General features: G+C 43.4%; 1 protein-coding gene across 9 annotated transcripts in view; it reads left to right on the forward strand.

Moving 5' to 3' along the window:
• NAV3 (neuron navigator 3) overlaps window positions 1–7,565 on the forward strand; it is a 459,986-nt gene extending 452,421 nt beyond the window's left edge. For all 9 annotated transcript variants that reach the window (XM_082240711.1, XM_082240708.1, XM_082240709.1 and 6 more), the window contains 2 exons: window positions 694–891; window positions 4,671–7,565. In XM_082240711.1, coding sequence (XP_082096837.1) covers window positions 694–891; window positions 4,671–4,790 — 318 coding nt within the window. In that variant the 3' untranslated portion in view covers window positions 4,791–7,565. The remainder of the gene's footprint in view (window positions 1–693; window positions 892–4,670) is intronic.
• Window positions 7,566–20,473: the final 12,908 nt, after the last annotated feature.

Here is a 20,473-nt window from a genome sequence, read left to right on the forward strand (position 1 = left end):
CAATACAAAATAGGAGCAGCATCTACAACCATCCAAGGACACTAAAATGGCATCTTCATGGCACTGAGAATTTCAGGCTTTGAAAACACAACTAATATGTGACCAAGCTATGCATTGTGCCAAGTGTTGTGTTGTATTTAACTGTATATTTAAACAAAAGTGGAGCCGATCAGGATAGGGACTGTGGGACGTGGAAATTTAAGCCTGTGACCCCCTGCCCTAGACAAAACTGCTTCCCTTCTGACTGTATCCTATATATCGGCCAAAAAATGTGGATGCATTTTGGGTTGGGAGGAATTTTGAGGTTATGGAGGCATGAAACTCACTGGCATTCTTCACTACTGCCAGCTGCCATTTTTCTTCCCCAGAAAAGACTAGAAGAGCATTATGTCATTGGCATAATGTCATTCAGATAGGCGTTCTGGGGAGAAATGACAGTATCCAATGGAAGCTGCCATTCCCTCCCCCCACCCTACATGCCATCATTCTGGGGAGGGAGAAAAATTGCCTGCCAGCCCCAGTGAGGTTGAATTTCTATCACCTGAACATGCAAAAGGGAGAGTTAATGAATCTCATCCCATTTTGTTGTCAAGCAACAAATTTGGGCCAAAAGGTCTTGCACTACCATGCTGAACATTCTCCAACTGAAATTAAATGACCCATTTGTTTTTCTATTTTGGAATGGACACTTAGATGTATGGCAAACGAGCACCTTGGGAAGATCCTTCAAAGTGGATAGCAGATACTTGTCCATGGAGTTCACTGCAGCATGATTGGTCATCATTGCTTCAGTTGAGACCTGAAGATGTTGGTTATGAAGGTTATGCATCTGCCAAAGAAGGAACCACTTCAAAGCACATTCCACAGACAGATTCAGAAGGAGATCCTTTGGTAAAAGGATTATTATTACTATGCTATTATTATTGGTGAGAGCCTACATAGTGGGAGAGGCCATCTACTCACCCTCACAAACCACCAAAAACTGCTCCAGAGGATTAAGGGAACCTCCAGAACATATTTGGTTGCTGGAGGGGAGAGAAGAAAAAACAGAAATTCAGTTAAGCAATCAGTTTTGCTTTGCACAAGTAGGTGGACATTGCCTTGTGGAAGTATGTAGACATGTTTTTCTTTTTCAGCAAGTTCAAGTCAAAAAGGTGGTTGGCTATTATCAGTTTCTGCTTACTTTATTTTTCACTCCATAAGACGCACTTTTCCCCTCCTAAAAAGTAAGGGGAAATGTGTGTGCGTCTTATGGAGCGAATGCAGGCAAGAGGCTCTGCTGGGCACTCCCTTTAAAGAGCCGTGTGAAGCGTGTGTGCGGCTCTTCGGGGCTTTTCCCCGAGGAGGGAGAAGGACTGCCCTTCTCCCTCCTTGGGAAAAGCCCCCAAGAGCCACACATGCACTCCGCTCACTCTTTAAAGGAAGCGCGGCTCATGGGGGAGCCTAAGGCGCATGCAGCCTATCCTGGGCAGGTGATGAAGGCTCCCCAAGCCCTGCGGAGGCTTTGCGCGTCTAAGCAAGAAGCCAGGACAGCGAGCAGGATCACTGCGCTGCGATCCCACTGGCTGTTCTAGCTTCTGGCTTAGACGCGCGAAGCCTCCGCAGGGCTTGGGGAGCCTTCATCCCGCTGCCCTGTGGAGGCTTCGCACATCTATCCCTGGCTTTTGCGGGAGATGGGGGAAGAGACAGAGTGCACGGCTCTTGTGGGAGGTGGGGGGAAAGCTATGGTCCGGTGTGTCTAATAGAGCAAAAAATATGGTAAGTCTCAGAGCTCTCCAATTAAGTACCACATTGCACTTCCTAGACTGTTTTTCTGCTCACTCCTTTTTTGACTCCCTTCTTTCCATATGATGCGGTCTCTGCTCTTTACTTCATTCATTGCTTTCAGTTAACTTTCTACTCTTGCCTCTTTTCTTGACTCACTTGTTTTGTGTTGGCCCAGCCACTGGCGGAGGAAGAGGAGTGCAGGGGGAGCGCACCACCCCCGGCAGTGTGGCATTGTGGCTGCCCCTGCCTCCCCCAGGATGCGCACCAGCCCTGTTGCAACCTGCTCTCTGCTCCCCCCCTCCCCCGGTGCTGGAGCATGAAGCTCCATCACTGGGCCCAGCTTCCTGATCTTTATTTCAATATAATTACTTGAGGTTTAAAAATCACCCTTACTCCCCAAGTAGCTTGCCCAGAATCATGAGTAGGAAATCTTCATGCACAAGAGTTTTTCCCAACTGGAACTCCAGTGAGCACCATTGTCATAAGAGAACACGGGGAGGTGTTCATGGTGAGTTCCAGCACTTCTTTTTCTATTAAAAAAACCAGCATTGCTCGTGCATATATATACTTTTCCTCCAAATAGTCTTGGGTTCTTATATGGTTGCTTTAAATTGTCATCTGCCTCCATATAGTGTACCCAAGATAATATTGGTGTCTATTCACCGTATAAGGGATGCGGGTGGCGCTGTGGTCTAAACCACTGAGCCTAGGGCTTGCCAATCAGAAGGTCGCAGTTCGAATCCCTGTGACGGGGTGAGCTCCTGTTTCTCGGTCCCTACTCCTGCCAACCTAGCAGTTTGAAAGCATGTCAAAGTGTAAGTAGATAAATAGGTACCACTCCGGCAGGAAGGTAAACAGCATTTCCGTGTGCTGCTCTGGTTCGCCAGAAGCGGCTTAGTCATGGTGGCAACATGACCCAGAAAAACTGTCTGCGGACAAACATCAGACAGTAAAGGGAGATGAGCGCCGTAACCCCAGAGTCGTTTGTGACTGAACTGTCAGGGATCCTTTACCTTTTATTCACCATATACTGCCATAAAAAGGATCTAATCAGATTACACAGGACTTGTGCCTGAATGTAACTATTCTTTTAGCTTCACATCAAGGAGTTATCATCTCAGGATATCAGTCTATTTCTGTGCCAATTGCAAAAATTTTGACCTACCCTCCTGATGTCCCATCACAATTTAAGAGTGAAAATGAAAAAAGGGGGGAAGCCCCATATATCCAGGTGAATTTTAGAGGTTTAGTGGGGAGAGATCCTGAGAAGTAGCTGAATTAAAGGCTGGATCCTCCCTTACACCACTTTAGTGATATTCTTTATTTCTATATTTATTTTTAATAATTGTGAACTATTTCTATTCAAAAAAATTTTTAAGGAACTGAAGGCAGCTAAAAAAATCAGTAGCAAAGCAATATAAAATAAAACAACCGTGACCAAAATTCCACCAACCTCCCCCCCACAAACATAATCAAAATGTTAACATATATAAACAAGGTGCACAACATTATTCAACCCAAAGACTTGTGGCTAGCAACTTATATACCCTGCAGAGGGGCATACTATATGGTTGTGGCCGCTGTAAAGCTAATAAGACCCAAATAAATCTGAGAAGAAGGTACGGGGGCAAGAGAAAGCACATAGCCTACTTTTCTTTGCTCGGAAAAACCAAAGCACTTCGTTTCAAATAATGCACCATTTAAAAATGCTGGTGGTGTAAGATCAATTCCCTGAGCAGCATGGCGAGAGGGACGATTTCTAAATACCAACTATAATTACAGTAATTTTAGGCACTGAGCATCTTACAGCTCTCCGGGGCTCTTGATGTTAAGTAAGATGTGCTTAAAGGCTCCTCTGGAAACCAGCCTCGCAGCTGTGGCATGCTATTTTCTGTTGCCAAGGTCGGCTCCTGGGCAGCAGATGGTGCTCTTGTATCCAGCAGCTGGCTTCAGTCCACTCCACGTCAGTCCCCACCTCCCCTTCTTCTCTAAGATGGTGTGACTGTGTATGCAAAAGCAATTGCATTCCTTTTTATCCCCACAGTGTATTCTTACACCAAAAGCCTAGTCTATTCTTACCTTGGCATTGGGAAAATGGATTCAGGATCGTGGCTCAGATCAAGAGCTCCCTGTCCTTTAAACACCTTTGAATTCCTGCAGCCTTCGATTCTCTCCAAAGTTTCCATTGCTCCCTGCCTGTGGAGAAATTTTTTAAAAAAGAGGGATTCAAAAGTTTGCCATCTCAGCCAGCACTGATGTTTCAAAGTGCTGCACTCTTCACATGTCCCTGTTGCCTGCTCAAAGGCTTGAAAGCAGAGATCATGTCCTCAAAATCATGGAAAGCCACGTGTTTGGTTTTTGCCTACCGTGTAAAAATCGTCACAGCTTTGTAAGGTTGGCGGTTATGTATTGGTTCATCCTTTGGTGGAGAGGATTATGGATTGGCTGTGCCTGCCCCTCAATTTTGTTGCTGCTGCTAGGGAGTTCCATTAAAGGAATCCAAGGGCTCGATTTACTCTATCTGATCCCCTCTCAGGGGTAGGACCATGCTAGAGTTCCTGGGAACATCTGGGGTGAACTAAGAGGCGGAAATCCGCCTCTCTGCTCCCCCAGTGTGTTTTCCCTTACTGAACTCTGGAGGTTCCAATTGTCAGTCCTGTTCCTGCTAGTGCAGGCTCAGGTAGTCCGAACCAATGGCTAAACAACCACTCACATCCTGTAAACAATAAAGTTGTGGCCAAATTAATGCCAAAAATCCTAAACAAATATTCTCTTTCCTGTGTATATTATTATTATTATTATTATTATTATTATTATTATATATTATTTTGGAGGGGGGTTGGCCACTGTTGCCTTCACTTCTTAACAGCAGTGACACCAGCATTTCCTTGTTTCTTCCTCAGATGCACATGCTAATGAGGCTCAAAGAAGCAGCCAGCTACTCCAGCGCACAGAGCTGCGACAGCGATACTGCTAGTCACCACGATGATATTCTGGATCCCTCGCTTGAGTCAACTCTCTAGAGAGGAATGGGCCTGGTTATATAGGATGCTGGTTAAACTGTCCCGGCTTTAACTGCTGCAGTGCCGAAGCAGCGCATGCCAGGGTGGCCCGAGAGAGAGCGTGAGTGCTGTGTCATATATAGGCGGTCGACTTATCTCTAGAAAGTCAGGAAAGCAAATTAAAAATGGAAAGCTTGAATTAGTTTATTTTCAAGAGATTTCAGTATCAGTGGAGCTGAGTGAGACTCCATCAATCAACTGGAAAGGGCCTTTTAATGGGAGGGGGAGGGGGGCAACTAAGCAGATTGCACATGTGTTAGCCAAACTGGAATCTCCTTGGGGTTGTTTCTTTCTGTCTTTCTTCCTGTCTCAAAAGTTTACAATGCAAGCCTTTGGGGTTTTTTTTACACTTCAATTTACTACGAGGTGCTTGCATTAGTGGTCTTTGCGATCCTGGTCCTCTAACCTCTGCCGGTGCCCCGTGGCACTCATTACAAGACACAACGGTAGTGTTTGAATTGTACACTGCTGCCCATTCCAAAACGAGTTGGAGAAAGAAAAAGAAAATACAGAAAGCAAACTCCATAAAAGCACAAAACAGTTTTGTGCAATTGCCAGGAAAACGCTACTGTGATATATGCTGGAAAAGTGCCAATTTGATACTAAGCTGCCAAGTTTGCAGTGATGTGGTCCACCAAGGTTTCTGGGTTGTTGTTGTTTTCCTGTACAAATCATCTGTTTTATATACAACTTGTTTTTAGCCGCGAGGGTATTTTTTAAACACCTGCCCACCTCTTAACAAGGGTTTTTTTTACCAATTCTTATCTGACACTGAGTAAAGGCTTTCTTAGGGCTTAGTATGTTTCGAGCCTTTTCAGTGGGGGGGAAAAAGAGAACATTTCCTATGGTGCTGTCTCACTGCCTTAAAACCAATTTCTAGAACATTTTTACAGTTGGTTTAATTTGTTAAACCATTGATTATTTACACTGTTTTCTTTCTTCATTTACTAACGAGAGAGCATCAGTGAACACAGTAGCCTCATCTCTGTATATCATGTTTTTTAACGAAGTGGCTAGAAGAACGATCTATTGATATAGATATATAGATAGATTATATATATATATAAATATATATAGTATTTTTTATCTTGTGTGAATAGATTACCATCCAAAATATTCAAGTGACCCAGAAGCCACTCCTAATAATAAACAATGATTAATAACAAAACCTGAGACAGTTGGCTTAAGTCCATTTGGTTCTATGAAAAAGAGCTTATTAAAAGAGAGGTGTTTTGGGGAAAATCTTATCCAGCAGAGCTGGGTGCACTTGGTGCAGCATGAGCACAAATATTTCTTTATTCTTTTCCCTTCCTCTTCATTCCCCCCCCCCTAGTTTGAAGCATGCTGTTTTGATTGCAATTGTTGTACATGAAGAAATTCAGCATTATGACACAGTGATTGTCCACTGTGGTTGAGAGAAAAGTTTATACTGTAAAGGGGGAGGGGGGTTGGTTTTGCACAGTCTACTGGGAGGGTCTTGTAATATTAAAAAAAGCCTTGCACAAATGAAAGCAAACAACAGTGATAGCAACAACAAAAATAAGAAACTGTATTTTATCTTGTTGGTGTTAAGAGATGTTTCATTTACTGAGATTACCTGTATGTTGCAAAAAAAAATAAAAAATTTAAAAATATCCAGAGCGCAAACCATACAATCTGGAGGTTTTTAAAAATATATATATTTAAAAACAATGGTGTGTTTGTCCTGTATTTAGAATTGTTATGACTATGCAGGAGCTATCCATGCTAGAGTGAGCATGTTTCAATCTACATTATAAAAGCCAATACATCTTAGGCAAATACAAAAATGTTGTATATCCTGGCAGACTACACCAGTTTGAATGAAAACTGATCAGAATAATTGGATATACCAATTCAACTAAATAAAAGTAATACAAGGGCTATGGCATTGTGTAGACATGCACTTGTATACGTAGAGCCACAGTCCTGAAATTGCCAACTCTGAGCACATCACGTTCACTGCAATAGGCTGCTAGTGGTTGCTTTCCAGATCCAGCTAGCCAGTGAGTACCTTCAGGACATGTAACTGGTGCTACAAACTCCTGTGGCCCATCTACTTTATAAAACAAAGTCAAGGAAATCAGTGTAGCTTTCCTTGCTGCAGCACTGAAGCTACAGGTCCCCTGCATGGTGCTATTGCCCGAATAAAAAAACCTCTGATATTATGCACAAAGAATGTAGTCTGAAGTCAGGCACCAATCCTAGATTACTTTCTCATATTGTTAAATGACATGCCACTCTCTGGCAGATGACTAAAACAACAACTGCTCTTTATGATATATGTGGTCTGAAACAACGTATAAGCAAACCCATGAATTCCTGCCATTTTGACGCACACACACAAAATACCTGTATGTATGTACCACATAATACAAATTTCCCTGCAATACATCTCAATGAGTCCACCTAGTTTACAACTTTAAAATGTTTGTGAAACATTTGTCTGTATACATTTTATATTTTGTACATTTTTGATGTAACATATCATGTAAATAGACAGAAACAGTGAGATAAATCATCTGAAAAGTTTTGTAGTCTTTGTAAAGCCCTAATAATAAGTATTTGGTGTCATCAGACTTAACTGGATGATGTATTTTCTATTGATTTGTTGTTCTTCTAGCTTGTAAACCAGCTTGCATATATTTTTTGCAAGTGTGCACACTGTATCTGTCTAAATTATTACTTTGCCATTAAAGTGGAATTATTTATTGACAACTGAGTCTGTTGTCTTTTGCACATTGCCAATGTTACTTTCAATAATATATGCATTTTTGTTCACACTAGTTGGTGCATTTATGTACACATTTTTTTAGTCTGACAACTGCATCACAAAAATTGTGGAAATGTGAATTTCAAAGGATCAGTTGTGTTTCAGTTCACATTGTTTCAGGAAGAGTGAAATAGGTAGGTTCGCATTAAAATATGAACCATACCAAATTGTTCCTACTATTTGTACCTCCATGAACCATTTTCACATGTGGAAGCCTCAAGTCTGTCACTATGTAGGCCCTACATATTGTATGATACCTAACTGTAGGTATCCAGAAAGCTCCAAACATGTTAAGCGCTTCCACTTCACCAAATTGTAGGCTGCTTTTGGTACTTGGATGACTTAAATTCAAAGACAGGGGCAAAAAGGCAGAACTGTTGCATTAAGCAAAATATAAAACCCCCATGGGAAAAGTAATGTTTGCTGAAAAATAGGGAATAGATTTTGGGTGTGGTGGGGGAAGCATGTCAGTATTAAAGCAAACAAAAATGGCATAAGCAGAATGAAACACATTTATATAAGCTTCTGTTTTTACATATGCTATGAAACTCATTCTATTAAAAAAGGCATTACTACAGTATGGATGTACTTCCTCAAATAATTTCTAAATGGTAGTATTATTCAGAATGTGCTTGATTGAATCTCTTCACCTAATTATAGTTTGCAGGGCAGAATGGGAAAAACATAGCAAATCTGCATGCTCCTACCTCTGTATTCAGTTATCAATTTATTACAGACATTATTGTTTTTAAAGTGAGTTTCCATACTATTTTGGCTCTTCTGTTTTCAAAACCAGTTTTGACATTCTGGTACCATGATACAGTAGCCAAGACTACTGTTAGAAGAAATCTAGATAAATTAGGAGGACAGGCATAAGAAAGAACACATAATAGCTCTGTTAGTTACAAGAAGCTAAACTACAACATTCTATTAATTGTTAATGTTTTGTTTTTAAGAACCTGGTAGGTGGTGTCTAAACCACATGTCAGCACATGTGGCCGCAATTTCCGGTGTCTGCATTTGCGCAGACACAATTTCCGGTGTCTGCGCCTGCACAGACGTGATTTCGGCATCTGAGCATGCGCAGACATAATTTCCGGCGCCGCAGAAGCAAGTCCCTGCACCACGCTGCGCCAGTTTAGTGCAGCTCGCGGGGACTCGCTGAATGGGCAGCTTGGTTCGGGGAAGGCTCATGGACCAGCTGAACGACCCCCGAGGGCCGCTTGTGGCCCATGGGCATTAGGTTGCCTACCCCTGACATACTCTAATGCTATATTTTGTAAAAATGCTTTTTCAGCATCAAGAGAATAACTTCAACTGAACAGTTATTTTGCTATATAAAGCAACCATCTTGGATCACCCTTGAATTATCTTCTGCTCCCTGCCTTTGGTGAATAAAGCCCACCTGATCTGGGTATACTGATGTTTCTATCATAGTCTGAAGTCTATTAGCAGTGGCGTAGCAAGGTCAGGTGGTACCCGGTGCAGAAAATTTCTTGTCACACCCCCCCCCCCCAATTTAAATTTAGCTGGACTCCCAAGAGACTGCGATCTACTCACAGTATAAAAAGACTGGCTGTGATCTACCCATTATCATTGCCAGGAGTTCTTGAGCTTTTTTTAGGGGAGTGTTGGAAAAAGTTGTTCAGCTTTCCGGGGGGTTGCAGGGTTTCGGTCCTGAGTTGAGAGAGCTTCTGCTTCTCTCCTTCCCTCCACCCTCCTTTGTTTGCTCATCTGCCTCCTTCCCATCCTCTCCCTGCCTCCTGCCTGCCTGCCTGCCTCCTCTGGGAGTATGGGACTGTCAAAATGTAGTGGTGAAAAGCTGCGCAACTACCCCCTTTCCCCCAATGGCTCAGGGTAGGCCACCGAATGTCACCCCTCTCGGTGGCTACACATGGGGCAGTCCGTCCCCACCTTGCTCCGCCCCTGTCTATTAGCAAGGAATGTTGTTAGCATTGCGGCAGCTACATTCATTAAGGAGGTTGGGGTAAAATTTGCACAACAAGCGTGGACTTTACCAAGCTTGGGAATAATAGAGGTATGAATATCATGCAATGAAGATGGCAGGATACCCGATCCAAAAGCATTTCAATAAAAGATAAGCAACCCATTAGTGTAGCCAGCAAGTGCAGAGGGGAACCGTTGCCCACATAAATCAAGTAAACAAATAAAAATACTTAACTGACCAATTGCATTGCAGATAACTCAGTTCCCCTCCCCCCTCAACATAAAGGCTTCTCCCCAAATAAATCCCGACTACACCCATGCAGTAAGCTAAGGAGCAAGGAGTCTGAATATGTCTTATACCATTCAGTAAGAAAGCCATCTGGCTCCAGAGCTTTCTGAGCTCTCATACTATTAATGACATTCTTTATTTCTTCCATCTGCAAAGGCTTTGCAAGAAATACCCGTAGTTGTAAATCTAAGGGTAGAAGAGCCAGCTGTGAAAAGAACATTTTAAATTCACACTCCATAGGATCCTTTTATTTCCTATACAAGGTAATATAGTTGTTTTGAAACTCTAAATCTATTCCTTTCAACAACGTATATATATTATTGGATCCATCCTTTATCAGTGAGCTATAATTCAAGCTTTTGGGGAAGTCATGCCCATAGATATGCCACAATTAAGTGAAATTCATAAAAATCATAAATATAGAAACAAAAACTCAGTGTCCCACTTCTCAGTATTCTAGAACATAACCCTACAGCAATGTGCAATTGTGGAAATCACATAAAGACAGTATTCAACGATCTGTGCTAAACATCACTACTAAAACCACCAAAATAACAATAGTATATTTGGAACAAGAATGCACTTTGAGCTGTGAACGAAGCAAGTTAGACTGTTTGTGTCGGTTTAAAAAGAAGTCAAAGGGAAAACAAGGAAGAGAATGTAAGCAATTAATAAAACAGGACGAATGGAATGTGATGCAGATTCTGTGAAAAAAACTTGCACACCTGAGGAGCAGCAACCTCCCAGTAAAACAGACTGGAAGCATCCCATGTGTCACCTGAGGCACTTCCCTCAAATTCACTTCAAATTTCACTTTAGGTGAAATTTTGGTGGCAACTGTAGCCTACAAAGGGGAGGACAATAAGCCCTTCTGCAGCCAAGAAGAGACCATTGGATAGCAGCTCCGTGATGGCCAGTAACACGTGAATTATGAATGGTATGCTATGAGTTGTGCACTCTCTCTCTGCCATTTAACTGGAAGTACTCAGAAGTTCTAACAGTGCTGAAGACCGGCAGTTAAGTAGTTGATGGCTGTCCTCAGGTGGTATCAGGTGCACTAACAGAGCCAAGCACACTCACCACTGTGCCCACACTGTGCCCAAGTCCCTGCCGCTGCTTCCTCTCTGTAACCACCAGCAATGCTCGGGGTGGGGGACCCAGGAACCTGAAGTGCTCCTGAAGTGCACACAGCACTGGCCTCTTGTTAAATTCAGCCAGCTGAGGAAACTGAGCCCAGCCCAGCAAACCCAAGCCAAGCAGCTTCACCTTGGCTTTCCTCCTTCCCTACTCTATAAGAGGTGACCTAACCTACAGGGACTTGTTCCAAGCATGCAGACCAATCATACCTTCTAGTTTGATTTAATCCCAAGCTCACGTTGAAGCCAATATATGAATATGAGCTCAGTCAGAGGCCTCCCCATTGCAATCACTGGAACTGCAAACAGTTCTTTGCCTTCTGTCAATGTCTTCTACATATCCTCCAACATTTCTCCAATGGAAATAGGGAGGTCCTATTCCATAATGATAACGTTAATATTTATACCCCACACATCTTACTGGGTTGCCCCAGCCACTCTGGGCAGCTTCCAACATATATAAAAACATAATTAAACGCCCTACTAAACATCTTCCAAGATAATAATGCCTACTCACATCATAAAGAGCTCATAACCCACCAACTCTCATCAGCCAGAAAAATCATAGCCAGGACAATGGAGAGACTTGTCAATAGTAAGCATAGGCCAATGGTATCAAATAGTATGGGAAACAGCCTTATTAGAAAAACTAACCAATAAACTGAAACTGACACGGGGACAAATAGAAGAAGACGCCTTCACCCCAGTATGGCTCCCCTTTATTACATACACAGCCCAACAAGACAACAAGAATCTGCTGACAGCATACAAATCAATCTGGCTAACTTAAATTCAAAAATACACACTCACACCCCGCTCTCACACAAAAACAATTCTTACTGCAGCCAACCAAAGACAACCAACCACTCCTTAAGCTACCACCAACCTCTCTTACCACCATGGAAATACAACAAGCAAATAGTAAGAGAACCCATACAAGTGATGCTGACACAAACTCCCCCCCCCCAAGTAGAAGAATGGAAGGATAACCACCCACCCCACTTACCATTCCCCCCACCCTCTCTTTCCCCTCTTTTCTTCCTAACAAAAAGAAAAACTCTGTTCTACCCTGTTTCCCCTTTGTTTAAACCAATTCATGAACTAAGAACTTACACATTGACCACTAATAATGAGCCCTATGTTGTGGATATCACTCCACATTTATAGTGTTATTTTTGTGATATACAAATGACAAGAGAAAACTTGGTATACTTATTTGTATAACATTTGTGTTTATAAAACCCAATAAAAAGTTGTTTTTTAAAAAACTCAAACCATAATTAAACATTTAAAAAAACCCCTTCTCTATACAAGATTATCTTCAGACAGCTCAGGGGTTGGATGACTCCATACCTTCCAACATTTCTCCAATGAAAATAGGGACATCCTAAGGAAAAGTAGGTCATTCTGGGATCAAATCAGAAACCAGGATATCTTCTCTAAATCAGAGACGCCCCTGGAAAATAGAGGTACGTGGAGGGTCTGCTTCTACCAATCAAAAGCTGCAGTTGGGATCGCCTCACAGCCAATGTGTGTATCCTGTTTCGCAAGCCAGAGCTATAGTGACTCTCATGAAATAATGTATCTGTTGCTTATTACTCCTCGTGCCTTTCTTAGGCATTACAGTACCAAATTTAATTGCCAAATTGTGTTTGTGTGACTATGTGTCAACACTGTCACTTATTTGACTTTGTCTGGATGTGTGACTGATGACTCCCTGGCCTGCAGTGACAGATATTGGAGGTTCTGGAGAATGATAGTCTATTTCTCACAAAACAGTTGTGTTGTCGTTTCTGGCTCTCAAAACTGCTTCTTATGCCATAATTAAATATACATAGTTCCTTAGAGGGTGGCTTATTTTCCTTGATAACTGAATAATATCATTCAAATTAAATGTTGCTACCATGAAGTTAAGTTTATGCTGCAGCTATGAATGCACTTTCACCATGCAAATGGGTTTCTGTATAATAATACCACCAGCAGAAAATGGAATCTGTCATAAAAGATAAATTATGCAAGGAGTGGACCATGTGGCCTGTTTGCTGCATTAAATTACTTTTTGTTTGTTCCTCATTCAACTACATTCTTAAATAAACATTGATAAATTGTACTGAGTGATCACATTGTTACCAAGAGCAACCTTTTACCAGCACTCTGGTTTATTAAACAACATAATATTTAGACTGCCTTATGGCAGTATGCGTCCTTCATCTTTAATGTTTTATTCAATTAGATATTATTTGTGGAGGAATGTATTCTTGCATAATTTAATGAAAAAAGTAATATATATTTTTATTTAAAAAACCCCCACCTGTAAACACAATACAAGAATGAGAAATATGGCCATATGGCTTGAGATAGTGCATTGGGGTGGGGAAATATTCAGCCTGAAAGCTGCATTTCCTTTTTAATCATGCTTCAAGGGCCACCACATGCCAGCAGTGGACAGGATTAGAGGCAGAATGTGTTCAGTGGGCTATACACACTCAAATACCTCTCTCTGCCCTCCCTACAGGCAAACAAGAGGGATTCTCAGAGTTCAAGGGCATATTCCAGCTAGGCAAAAAATATATCTTATGCTGCAAAACAAAGTGAGTGAGGGATGCGGCCTACAAAACTGGAGTGTGACGGGGGGGGGGCTCTGAGGGCCAGGTAGGGAGGCCTGAAAGGCCATGTTTGGCCTCAGAAACTGAGATTCCCCACCCTTGTGGCATTATTTCCTCTGATGAAACTAGGGATGTCCTATTATTATTTTATTTGTACCCCACCCATCTGACTGGGTTGCCCCAGCCACTCTAGGCAGCTTCCAGCATATAATGTTTAATGTTAATGTTTAATGTTTTGATATAAAAAAAAATCAAAACATTAAACATTAATAAACTTCCCTATACAGAGCTGCCTTCATATGTCTTCTAAAAGTTACATAGCTACTTGGCTCAGGGGTCGCATAACTCCAAACCCTCCAAAATGTCACCAAGGAAAATAAGGACGTTCTAGGGAAAAGTGGGACATTCTAGGGTCAAATCAGAAACCGGAGCAGCTTTTGTGAATCTGGGGCTGTGCCTGGAAAATTGGGGTGCTTGGAGGGTCTGCTGTGGTAGTTTGGCCACAATTTTGGCTACACATGGCAACAATCTCCCTGCAATCCAGCAAAGCTCCTAAACAGGCACTAACATGAACTGTAAGAAAGTTATTCATTAGAATAAACTGGTTCTGAAAATTACCCATTCAAGATGACTACTGCAGGATGATTGTTTCTTCCATCCATGCCACTGTTGCTGTTTGTCACGTTTTGCAGGATAAATATTTGTCAATCTATTCCATGTACATAAATCTCTGTCAAGATGTTTTTGTAGCCAGTTGTTTTTACAATGTTAATTAATTCTATTATGTACACCAACCAAATTTGCATTTAAAGTATTTATTAGTTTTAATTGCTTTCAGGAAAACAATTGCAATCCTTGCAGGAGAAAAGGCCCAGAATTAAAAGTTGCAGAAGCTAATCTATATTTTAACTCTCTGCTTTCATACAGGGGTGGGTGGATCAGTTTGTTTCTGGCCTACGACAATGTTTGATATGCCCATTCCTAAATTCATTCCATTATTTCCACATCAGTCTGTGGGTTTTATTTTTAAAAGCTGCATGAAAGCTTGCATTATTTTTCTGACATTTTATTCTAGCATGCATTTTAATTTAAAATGCATGGGAACAGTTTGCTTAAAAAATTGTGTTCTCCCACATATGCCCACTCATCTGCCATGATCTGCAGAAGTGTCACATGATGTTCATTCCACACTTGCTAGGAATAAATACTTTAGTACGGCAGCAGTTACATTGTGGAACTCCTTGCCCATTGCCATTAGGCAAGCCCCTTAAACAGTACTGTTTTCAGAGCCTGCTAAAACCCATTTTGTTTCAGCAACCCTACCCAGATATGTAAAGTTGACATTTTGATATGCAATTTTATTTTAAAATGCATATTTTTCAGCTGCTGATTTTATTTATATCTTGATTTTTTTGAAAATCAGTTTGTTTTTAACTTCTGACCTTTATTTTATAGTTTATGCAAGCTGCTTAGAGGTTTATATGATTAGGTGGTGTGCAAACTCTGTTACATATAAATAAACAATAAATATGTTTCTGAGCCAAGAAGTGCATCTCATAATTCAGAGAAGTGTGAAGATGGAAGATTATGTCCAAATCACGGACTTGTCATGTAAATACAAATCAGGTTAATTTGCTTAAAGATGTGAACAACAAAATCCTCACATTGCCCACAACTTGATAGCCTCCACTTTAACTTGATGTACATACACAGCACTGATCTTGTTACTTGAAAATCCTCAGTTTTGCATTCTTCAGGCATTTCCAGTGCAAAGATCAAGAAAGCAGCTCTTTCTCTTCTAAGGATCTAAGTTACATTTAAGTTCTGTGACTATTTCAATAGCAGGGCTGTACATAGCAATATTTTTAGCTCACAGCATGGAATCTGGACCTTTGGATTAAAAAAAATGTTTCTAGTTCTCAGACTACAAATAAATGTTTTAAAATACTGTTTTTCTCTCACCATTCTCAAAGTGGTGAGAACTTAATTCCAAGGTACAGTACTTACCTAGATTTAGTTTTCTTTGGAAAAAGTCTGTGAAGACTCACTGTGTTTTATAATGTTGAGTTTAGGTACAAAGATACAAACTGACCATATAGGTGGAGACATGGCTAAAGCAAATCCACAGCCCCACTTTCAGAAAGACTGGCGCTGTTTGTTTCCTTTAAGGGGAGAGGACTCCCTGGGCCCTTCCTCCATCACCAGGTGATTTCCCAAACCCATCCCTCTGGCATGCTTAACCCTGGGTAAAACTCCACCAGGGAGGGTCAACCAAACACTCCATCAGGGGGGCCATGACATACACAGCCTTCAAAGGGCATTTCCTATAGTAGACGTCAGCAGAGCAGCTAATTGGGTGTCACTGCACATCTTTCCCAAACATCACAAATTGGACACATGCGCTTCAGCTGATGTCAACTTTAGGATGACGGTGTGGCAGATGGTGGGACAGCCATGATTCCTCTCTGGACCCACCAACTCAATGACGCTCTGGTAAATCCCAGCATTAGCGCTACTCTCCAGGAGTCACTGGGGAATGAATTTTTTTCCCAGGGGCTCCTAGATGGCTGGATCCACCCCTCTAGGGCAGTTACTCATGGCTGGAGAGGTAGATTGGATCACTCAGCTGGGAATAGCAGGAGGTGATGTTTCTTGGGGTATGAAGTTCTACTTCCTTGGTTTCACCTCTCTTGCCTTTGTGAGTATTTTCTTTTATGGAGCTGCGACGACATCGCCCGAGTTCTGTACTGAATGCAACACAGCGCAGGATTCGACAGAAGAGATGGCTAAACTGATGGCACTGATAAGAGACTCAAGCTTACAGTCTTTCAAGTAGGACTTTTCTAGTTTTCTAAACTTTGCTAAAAAGTAACTATATATGAAGTCCACAACAGGATTTGAAGTTTTAACGTGGGGAGGGAGAAGTAGATTATTTTAAGATACTTGTTGAAGAGGTTGAACCTCAATATGAGGGAACTTTAAAATGCAATTACCGTATTTTTCGCCCTATAGGACGTACTTTCCCCCCTCCAAAATTGAAGGGGAAATGTGTGTGCGTTCTATGGGGTGAATGCAGGCTTGTTTCCTGCTTGGCAGGGGGTTGGACTCAATGGCCCTTGTGGTCTCTTCCAACTCTATGATTCTATGATTCAGGAAGCTCTCCGCAAGCCTTGGGAGCTCCGCGGGAGTTCCCGCTGGGCTCCCAAGGCTTGCGGATAGCAGCCTGCATCTCGAAGCCTGGGGCGCGCTGCACAGCGCACCCTGGGCTTCAGTTCCCCGACCTGGTTTGGAGGCTGGCGGTAGGGAGAAGCTTCTCCCCACTGCCAGCCCCACAAGCTCGGGGACAGCGGGGAGACGGAGCACCGCCATCCCACTGTTCCCCAACCTGGTTTGGGCTTCAGGCAGATATCCGCAAGCCGTGGGAGCCCGCCAGGAAGTCGTGCCGGTCTCCCAAGGCTTGCGGAGAGCTGCCTGTTCTAGGGGCTGGGGTCGGGGGAAGCCCCGCACCTGGGGGGGGGGGAAATAAACATTTTTTTTCTTTATTCCCCCCAAAAAAAACTAGGTGCGCCCTATGGGCCGGTGCGTCCTATGGGGCGAAAAATACGGTACGTGTAGTTACATTTCTAAACATTGAGGATGGGTGAGTGGGAAGTCATTAGTAATTTAGAATTGGATTATAAATATTGAGTGTTAAAATGTAATTTTGAATATTGAAACTAAATAAAATATTAATATCAAGAAAGGCTTTTCCTGTGGCAGTGGCACTTTAGGGGTACATAAGTTGGGTTTTCCCTCCCCCAGCAAGGATCTTTTCTTGACCCTGCCTGCCCTGCCTGAAGCCATTCCAGCATTAGCACTGCCCTCCGGGAGCCCTTGGGAATAGAAATTTGCTTGTCTCTCTCACACCCATCCCTGATGAAAAACTCTCAGCTGATGTATGAGAGATGAGTTCCCTTCTCCTGGCTGTGATGGGTTTCCCCATCCAGAACATTCCAGAGTGATCTCCATTTTCTAGCCATTAAGGAACCATCAAGTCACCATTAACATTATTTTGCTTGACAAAGGACATGGTCTTTGTCATAATAATAGTTAGCTGTTGGAACCATGCTGTTTACTGGAGGAGGAAGGGGAAGTCACAGGGTGGCCATACTTAGGGAACATGTTCCTTAGTACAGTGGTACCTCGGGTTACAGACGCTCAGGGGCGCCGACTTATAAAAAATATTGGGGGGGCCTATACCGGGGTCCTGCCGCTGGTTCGCTCGGGTAGCCGGGAGAACGCAGTTCGAGGTGGCGGTGTTGGGGAGAGACCCTCGCTCAGGGCGCCACAAGACTTGGCGGCCAGCGGCCTATCTGGGGGGTTTTGGAGCGTATTTCAGCGGAGCGATTGGGGAGGAGGGGGCTTGTTGCCGGATTCTTCAGCTGAGCCGGAGATCCACTGCTGGGGGTCCCTGGGCCGAGTTGTGAGCACGGCCTGCTGAAGGGAGATCCAGCCGATTGCGCGACGGGGACGGCCTGGGCTCTCCGGCTAGGGCGCGCGGCTGGCTGGCTGGCGAGGGAGCAGGTGGGGAGGAGGCGGGGGTCCTCACTCTCTTAGGAAACTCACCCGCGCGCCCGATTGCCACGAAGTCCGAAGGGTGCGTGTGTGGAATTAAAAAGCAAAAACGAGATACGGGCAGGGCAGGCAAAGAGTTTTCTGCAAGAGGATGGAGGGCAGGTTGAAGAGAAAATCACTCAGGATGAGACAGTCAAATCAGCCATGATAAAATGGGCTCAGGATATTGGGTATAACATCATGTTTGAGGACTGGGAAAGGTTATGGACCACTGGAATGAAATTCACGGCATGTAATGCCTTGAAGGAAAATATTATGAAAATGATTTATAGGTGGTACATGACCCCAGTCAAGCTTGCAAAAATATATCACCTGTCTGATAATAAATGTTGGAAATGTAAGGAGGCTGAAGGGACATTCTTTCACCTCTGGTGGACTTTTCCAAAAGTGAAGGCCTTCTGGGAAATGATCTATAATGAGTTAAAAAAGGTATTTAAGTATACCTTTCCCAAGAAACCAGAGGCCTTCCTCTTGGGCATTGTTGGCCAGAAAGTGTTAAAGAAGGATAGAACTTTCTTTATGTATGCAACTACAGCAGCAAGAATACTTATCGCAAAATATTGGAAGACACAAGATTTGCCCACACTGGAAGAGTGGCAGACGCAATTGATGGACTACATGGAACTGGCTGAAATGACTGGCAGAATCCGAGATTTGGGAGAAGAAACAACGGAAGAGGACTGGAAAAAATTTAAGGACTATTTACAAAAACAATATAAGTTGTATGAATGTTAAAAATTTACACGATTCAGAAACTATAGCTTCAGCAATTAGATTTGGGAAACAGGAAATTATATTTTAAGTAAGAAAAGGTCAAAATCTAAGGTAATACTATGTTTAATTTAAGATATAAGTAACTGATGAAAAGTATGTTAAATTTAGAGGTATAGTATTTGAAAAGTACAAAATAAGGTACGAAACAAGGTAATAATTTGCTGATATCTTTATTATAAAGAATGCAGGGTAAGGGAGATGCGAGGAAGTCCAGTTAGTTATATAAAAAATGTGTTGAATGGTTGGTTTTCTTTTCTTCTTTTTCTTTTTTTCTTTTTCTTGTTCTTTTACTTTTTTCTTCAGTGTATGTTTCTAACTTTGTATTTGAAAACTTAATAAAATATTTATAAAAAAAGAAGAAGAGAAAATCCTTTCGCTTTTCTGGGGCGCAGGGAAGTCTCAGAGCCGGAGGTTGGGGAAGGGACCCCCTTTGCTCTGCCCTCTTCTCCCGTCTTAGATTCGCATGGGGGTCCCCGCCCGAGCTTGCCTGGCCACCGGGCCACACAAGGGCCACGCTCTACGCGGCGCACCTTGCTAGCCGCGCAGCTGTCCTCCGCGGCTGTGGAGCAGCCCTGCGCCGGTGCCCAGCCCCTCTGGGCGCCCGCTGCGCTGCCAATGACAAGCGGGCGACGTCGCGGGCGGGGAAGGCGTCGCTTTCTTTCCCGATCCTTCATCCTCCCAGTCTTCCAGCCCTTTTTTGGGTTGGAAGCTCGTCTCGTTCGCCCTTCTCCTTTCTTCACCCTGCGCGCAATTTTCCTCCCTCGTCTCCCTCCCCATTTCTCCTTCCTTCCTGACTGACTGACTGACTGACGGGCTTGGGCTTGGGCTCGGGCTCGGGCTTCGGGTAGGGCTCGGGCTCAGGCTCGGGCTCGGGCAGCCACAGCGTCGGCGGTGTTGGCGATCGGCGGCGCGGGGGGATGGTCCTCCCGGGGGAGCCGGCGCTGCTCAATGGGGTTGCCAAGGAGACAGGCCGGCCGCCCCCCTCCCCCGGCCCGGCGCCCCCCGCCGCGCCGGTGCCCGTTATCGAGCTGGTGCGCGCCGGGCGCCCTATAAAAGCCGCGGACGCGCCCACCGCCGCCCGAGATTATTGGGGGGGCTGAGCCCCCCCAAACGAATTTTTGAGGGCCCCCTCAAGCCCCATGGAGTCGGCGCTTCAGGTTACAGACTCCGCAAACCCAGAAATAGTACGTTGGGTTAAGAACTTTGCTTCAGGATAAGAACAGAAATTGCACGGTGGCAGCGGGAGGCCCCATTAGCTAAAGTGGTACCTCAGGTTAAGAACAGTTTCAGGTTAAGCATGGACCTCCAGAACGATTTAAGTTCTTAACCTGAGGTACCGCTGTACCTTTGACTTATGTAATAACAGTGGTTCAGGGATTTTTCGAAGTCAGTTGCAAGAGGAAGTCTTTCCAGGCAGAGACCTCATCTAAAATGTAGATCTATGTACCGGTAGCTTGGTCATTTGCCATCAACACCTCCCTCTTCCT

Source organism: Podarcis vaucheri, assembly GCF_965113315.1.
Source record: "Podarcis vaucheri genome assembly, chromosome: 10".
NCBI lineage: Eukaryota > Metazoa > Chordata > Lepidosauria > Squamata > Lacertidae > Podarcis > Podarcis vaucheri.